A 6224-nucleotide genomic window follows, 5' to 3' on the forward strand; every position below is an offset into this window, starting at 1 on the left:
CAGGAGTTGGAGGTTGCTGTGAGCTGTGATGCCATGGCACTCTACCCAGGGGGACAGCTTGAGGCTCTGTCTCAAAAAAAAAAAAAAGAAAATCTTACTCTTGGGCTTAGGTGATTCTCTTGCCTCAGCCTCCCGAGTAGCTGGGACTACAGGCATCTACCACAATCCCTAGCTAGAGACAGTGTCTTGCTCTTGCTCAGGTTGGTCTCAAACTCCTGAGCCCTACCCAGCCTCCCAGAGTGAGAATTATAGGTATCAGCCACCATACCTGCCTAACAGCAAATTTTCTAACAAAGTGGAAATTCAGATGCACTTGCTTTCACTTTGTGCCTCTCTGCTATTCTCCTGCTATCTGTAAAGACAGTGTCAGATTGTGATAGTTGTGGTTTTATGTATATGCCTTAGGATGAGAATATATTTTCAAAATGTTGAAGTAGGACAATGAGTGTCTTTTTAAAAATTTTTTATTTTTTTCAGGCAGAGAGCAGAAATATGAAGATGGAATTGCTTTGCTGAGAAATGCACTGGCTAATCAGAGTGACTGTGTCCTACATCGGATACTTGGAGATTTCCTTGTAGCTGTCAATGAGTATCAGGAAGCAATGGACCAGTATAGTATAGCACTAAGGTAGGCACCCAGCCTCCTGTGGGGGAAGGTCGATGAGGAGGGCCGAGGAGGCAGTGAGTTGTCACAGGTGTTCTGGAGATACACATATACTCTGTGCCCATATTTGAAAACAGAATAATAACAGTAATAATAGAAGAGTTATTTGTGCATTTGTGACTTCTAACATTTTTTTCTCAAAGTATATTAACAACATTGAAGAACAGTTTCTCTTGTACCCAACCCACATCTCTATAACATTCTTGTTCATTTGTATAGATCATCTTCTGTCCTTGCCCATACATACACATATTTTTATAGGGTTATACCTAGTATATATTTTATATTCTGCTTTTTCAAATCAAAATATTGTAAGTACTTTCCCGTGTTTCTACCTACTGTAGTAGTTACGAACTTGAGCTCTGAAGTTTGAATACTACCTTCACCACCTGTCATCTTGGGCAAGTTACTAACATTTCCTTGTCTGTCTCTATCAACCTTATTAGATATTGAATGATTGAATGAGGATTAAAATGATTATTTCATGTAAAGCTCTTAGCACTGTGCCTGGTACATAGTAAATACTAAATAAATAGTGGTATTCTTACTGGTTAATAGAGAAGTGATTTCTTTGAGGGTTGTCTGTGTGTCTGTAAGGTTATGGTGAAGGACTGTCTTTAATGAGTCTGATCACATCTGTTTACTTGTTCAGCAGACACTTGAGCACCACTCATGTGCCTGGCATTTCAGTGACCCCTGGGGATGCTGCGTTTGCGGGAGCTGTCAGTCTCAGACATGCAGACTGACTGTACCACATGCTAAGGGCTTTCATAGCAGTCTGTAGAAGTCAAGGTGGGAGTTCAGAGGGTGGGAGCCCTGAGTGTGGGGAAGAGCTGTGTGGAAGGCTTCAGAGAGGAAAAACTGTTGCAAATCTGAATTTATATAAGTAGAAACAGAATTCCTACATGAGCTTTAGCTATTTTTAGAAGCCTAGGAGCAGGGGAGAAAAAATACCAGACTGTCCTGTTAGAGGGGGGATTTGTTAGGGATGGGAGATGGTCACAAAAACAAGGGGGAATATGGCTTAGGATACAAATAAACAAATGTTCTGGAACTTCTGAACTTTGGGTGGGGGCACAGGGTTGGCATATGTTGACTCTTAGCTGCTGAATGCTCGGGTAGCCTTGGATTCTGGGGTCTAACCTAGGAGTTTACAAATGTGTTCCATGGTATAGTGTGATGTTTTTGTCTGACTACTGAAATGCTAATATGTTTAACTATATCATAAGAACATGGAACAATTATACTCACAGAAAAATAACTACTTTTTGTAACCTCATAGCTCAAAAACCCAACTTTCAGGGAATTACATTTAAATTTGCCTGATACTGTTTGCTTGCTATTTTTTCATTTATGTTATCTGGGTGCCTCCTCTAGCAGAATGCTAGGGGCAATAGGTGTGAAAGGTTTAAGAAATTTGTGGAGAAAACTCAAATTGAGAATTCTAAAAATTAGGAAAAGACGCCTTTTTTCACTTCTAATGGTGGACTCCCTCGACCCAGCCTTGGAAGCCGGAGTTGTTTGGAGAGGCCAGGCTTTAGCAGTTTCTCTGTGACTGTGTGGTCATTTCACTGCCGGGCCAGGGAGATGACGAATCAGCCAGCAAGAAGCAAGGCAGAGATTCAGGCCTCTCCTTTGTTTTGTTGTCCCCTAGTTTGGACCCCAATGACCAGAAGTCTCTAGAGGGGATGCAGAAGATGGAGAAGGAGGAGAGTCCCACGGATGCCACTCAGGAGGAGGATGTGGACGACATGGAAGGGAGTGGGGAAGAAGGGGACCTGGAGGGCAGCGACAGTGAGGCAGCCCAGTGGGCTGACCAGGAGCAGTGGTTCGGCATGCAATGAGGGGCGGCTGCTCCGAGGCCACACTAGCCTGCCCTGCTCTGAGCTCTTCCTGTGGACTGAAGAAACTGTAGGCGCCTGCTCTCGGGAGGACCAGGATTCAGCATGTGATTGCAGCAAGGGTCTTCACCCTCTTGCTCCCGATTTCTAGTCATAACTTCATTTCTAAAACTGAGCCTGATCAACCTTCCATGTATCTCCATCCTCTCCTGCTCCAGCCAGGGAGGACTGCGGGAACCCTGAGGCCTACACACATGCCTGGGCTTCTGGGCCAAGAGCACTTTTTATATAACTAATTTCTAAATTGAAAAGCTCAAGGAATAGACGGTGTTTTGTCTGTGACACGGATGGGTTCGAAGGATTGACCCACCATCCCAGAGATAGTGTCATCTTCCAATTCCGACAGCAGCATGGTCTGGCCCCAGAAGGCTTCCTGTTCCCAAAAGTCATCAACCTGGTCTGTCCAGACTTCCCTAGTAACCGTGCTTTCCTTCTGCAATGTTAGTAATGCCTTAAGTTGACGGTTGCTATTTTGCAGAACAGTTTTCCTCTTTGCTAAACTGGTAACTTGTCTGAGCCTGCCTGATCTCAGAAACAGGTGTGACAAGAGCATGAACAGGCGTGGCTGGGGTGGTTCCCTAATAAAACTGGTTTGTACAGTCATGGTGTTGGGGTGATCAGAATGGAAGCCCTTTAGTAGACTCTTAGTTTTTTGGTCTCTTACTCAGAATGTATTGATTCAGCCCCCAGAATTATTTGCCATAAATAGACACTTTTCTCCTAGTACTGGGAGCCAGGACAGTTGGAAAGCTTAGATAACCCCAAGCTGGTTCATCTATTTCATTTTCAGATGGTGAATTTCCCTGAGGCCTGAGAGTCTGGCCAGATTTTAGACTGGAGTCCTGGCTTTTTCACTGGGGCTATGAGGTTGGGGTCTGGTTTCAGCATTTTGTCATCAGCCTGCAGTGTCACACCCTGAGCTTTGGTGCTAGGGGATTCTTCACTTACCCTGTCTCCCTTGTGTCTGAAGATGTGCTGCTTTTTGAGTACGCAATTGATTGGAGTAAGGGAGGATGTATTAGCTAACCCTACATTCTTATTAAAACAAAATTAGTCAAAGGTACTCCAATATGTGAATTTGGTATTACATGAAAGATTATATTCTAAAGTGTAGAAACACTGGAAGTGTACAACAATTTAGGAGTTCAGAATATCTGATAGTTGTACTTTAATATGGGCAGAAAGTTTCTGTGAAAACACCTTTCAGCATGAGTCCCAAAGCCTGCGTGGCCTGCTCTAAAGAGCCTAGCATGCAGTGGGGTCACACCATGTGAACGTGTTGCAGAATATGCTGCCCCTTGGCTTTAGTCATCTTTCCTGGATGTAGCCTTGAGCCCCTAGCCCTGTACCTTGAGTGAGAGAAAAAGTGAAACCTTTGCCTTTCCCAACTCCAGGAGGATGCCCAGCCCCTTGGCCCACCTTGTTTCTGTGTATCGGGCTTAGTACTGCAGCCCTGAGTTCCCACTGGATCAGGAATCTGATCTGGATCAGTGTGTTAGGACACAGGCCCTGAGATCACCTTTGCTCAGCACCTCATGTTCCTTGGGTTGACCCAACTCCTCAGCTCTGCCGGAAGCCCTTAGATCACCACAGCCTGTCCGCTCCAGCCTCATGGTGACAGTTGGGTTGGAAGAGGGTCTGAAGCTACCTCATGTACATTTGAGGAAACATTCCTGTTTCACAGCAAAGAGTAAGACAAGTTCGAGAGAGGATGCCAATGCTCTTGCTGGGCGCTGTACAGTTTCTCACAAACCTCAGAAGGGAGCCTCAGGAAGGGCTTTCCCACTAGGCTACCTGCTGGGTGACCAAGCACCTGACCAGGGCCAGCCCCGCAAGTACCCACATTTACAAATATCTTAGTGTCAGGAATGTCACACAGTTGGTGTCACAAAGCTGTTTCCCAGCCTTTTAGGCGGTTTAGAGACCGGCCTGGGGTCTGAAAGTCCTGCCCTCCCACCTATGGGGCTGAGGGTCAGTGGATAGGCAGGCATCAAGCCTGAGAGGTGGTCAACGTGGTGTGGCAGCCTACCTGTCCTCCCTGGAAGGCAGTGGGTGGTGGTATTGCTCTGGGGCCCTCTTGTCCCTTTCTCCTGGAGGATCCTTGGCTGAGCAGGGAGGAGAGTGTGGAGTAGAGCTGTTCACCACTGTTTAGCGTAGACCTGTCTTTCTCTACTTTTGAACCCTGGCTAAATGCCAGGGACCTGGCAGTTGTGGCCTCTATACATCCCCTGATGGGTGGCTTGGAGATTTTCCTCAGAGAACAAGACCAGCTTTTGTTCAGCTCTATGGTACTCAGACAGAAGCATGCTTCTCAATGATGCAGACTCCCAGGCACTAAACCTTAGTTTAAATTCAGGGGCAGGGGCGGTGGCCCAGGAGTCTGCATCCTCAATCAGTTCCCACCCTGACTTCCTATTCTGTGCAGGTGTTCCTTAGACCAAATACATAGAAATCCGGAGGGGGCCTTTGAGGGTTCCAGGCACCACAGGCCTAACCCTAGAGGACATGGTGCTCTGCTGCAGCTGCCTGTGGGTGGGAAGAACTGGCTTCATAGGCCTAACCTGTGGCTTCCTGTCTTCCTGGCCCTGCCCTGTCTTCGCTGGGGCAGGCCCAGGCCTGTGAGGAAACACTTGAAAAGTTCATGGCTGGTTTTCCATGACCCCTGCTGAGCCATTACCTGGTGTGTGCTCTACGGAAGACAGGCAGTGAGCCCAGACTCCACATACACCTCACTGCGGCCTCCAGGGACAGCAGCCTTGGCCAGGTCTCCAGGAACCCTGTCACTGGGAGGGGCCCTTGAGGTAAGTGCCATACTAAGGTTTTCTACTTTCAGATACTTTCTAAGAGCCTCCCTACCCTTAGGCAGTAGGAGGGGCCCTGCTGCCACCTCCCATCTTGGGGCACAAAGGGTAGGCTTCTGCAGTCTAGACACTTCCAGACCTGTGCAAGCTTGGCAGACCTGCCCCGCCACACCTGGGCCACACCTGGACTACCACCAGCCCAGGGCTAGGTGTGGGACCTTCCCACTGCTGTGGAAGGTCATTGATGGTACACCATGTTGCTTACTTCATAGACCACACAGTACCTGCCAGGCCAGGAGTAAGCCAGAAGCCCACAGGTGGCCTCGTTAGTAGCTATTAAAAGAAAACATTAATTTTAAAATAATAGAGGGCCTGTGCAATGCTGGTGGGGACTTAAAATGGTATGGCCACTGTGATTCAAAAAAGGTATTACTGTAAAATCTGGCATTTCTGTATATACAGCAAAAAAATTGAAAACAGGGACTTTGTACATACATGTTCACACATGCGTTGTTCACAATGGCCAAAAGGTGGCAACAGCTGAATGTCCACCAACAGATGAATGGGCAAACAAAATGAGGTGCTTATATCCATGCAGTGGAATAGTATTAAGCCTTAAAAAGGAATGATAATCTGACACATGCTACAACATGGTAAACACAGAAGCTAATCGCAAAGACAAATACTGTGTGGTTCCACTTACCTGAGGTCTGCCTAGTATAGTTGGATTCACAGAGGCAGAAAGTAGATCAGAGATTGCCAAGGGCTGGCAGGAGGGAGTCAATTAGTGTTTAACGGGGACAGAATTTCTGCTTGGAATATTTGGCAAATTCTGGAAATGGTGATAATGGTCCTTAG

General features: G+C 46.7%; 1 protein-coding gene across 1 annotated transcript in view; it reads left to right on the forward strand.

Annotated features, from left to right (window-relative positions):
* The window catches only part of ANAPC7 (anaphase promoting complex subunit 7), a 31033-nt gene extending 27865 nt beyond the window's left edge, over nt 1–3168 (forward strand). Inside the window, 2 exon segments of the mRNA XM_003795996.3 lie at nt 478–628; nt 2319–3168. Coding sequence (XP_003796044.2) covers nt 478–628; nt 2319–2508 — 341 coding nt within the window. The 3' untranslated portion in view covers nt 2509–3168.
* Nucleotides 3169–6224: the final 3056 nt, after the last annotated feature.

This window comes from Otolemur garnettii, unplaced genomic scaffold (assembly GCF_000181295.1).
Source record: "Otolemur garnettii isolate 467f Iridium unplaced genomic scaffold, OtoGar3 scaffold00099, whole genome shotgun sequence".
NCBI lineage: Eukaryota > Metazoa > Chordata > Mammalia > Primates > Galagidae > Otolemur > Otolemur garnettii.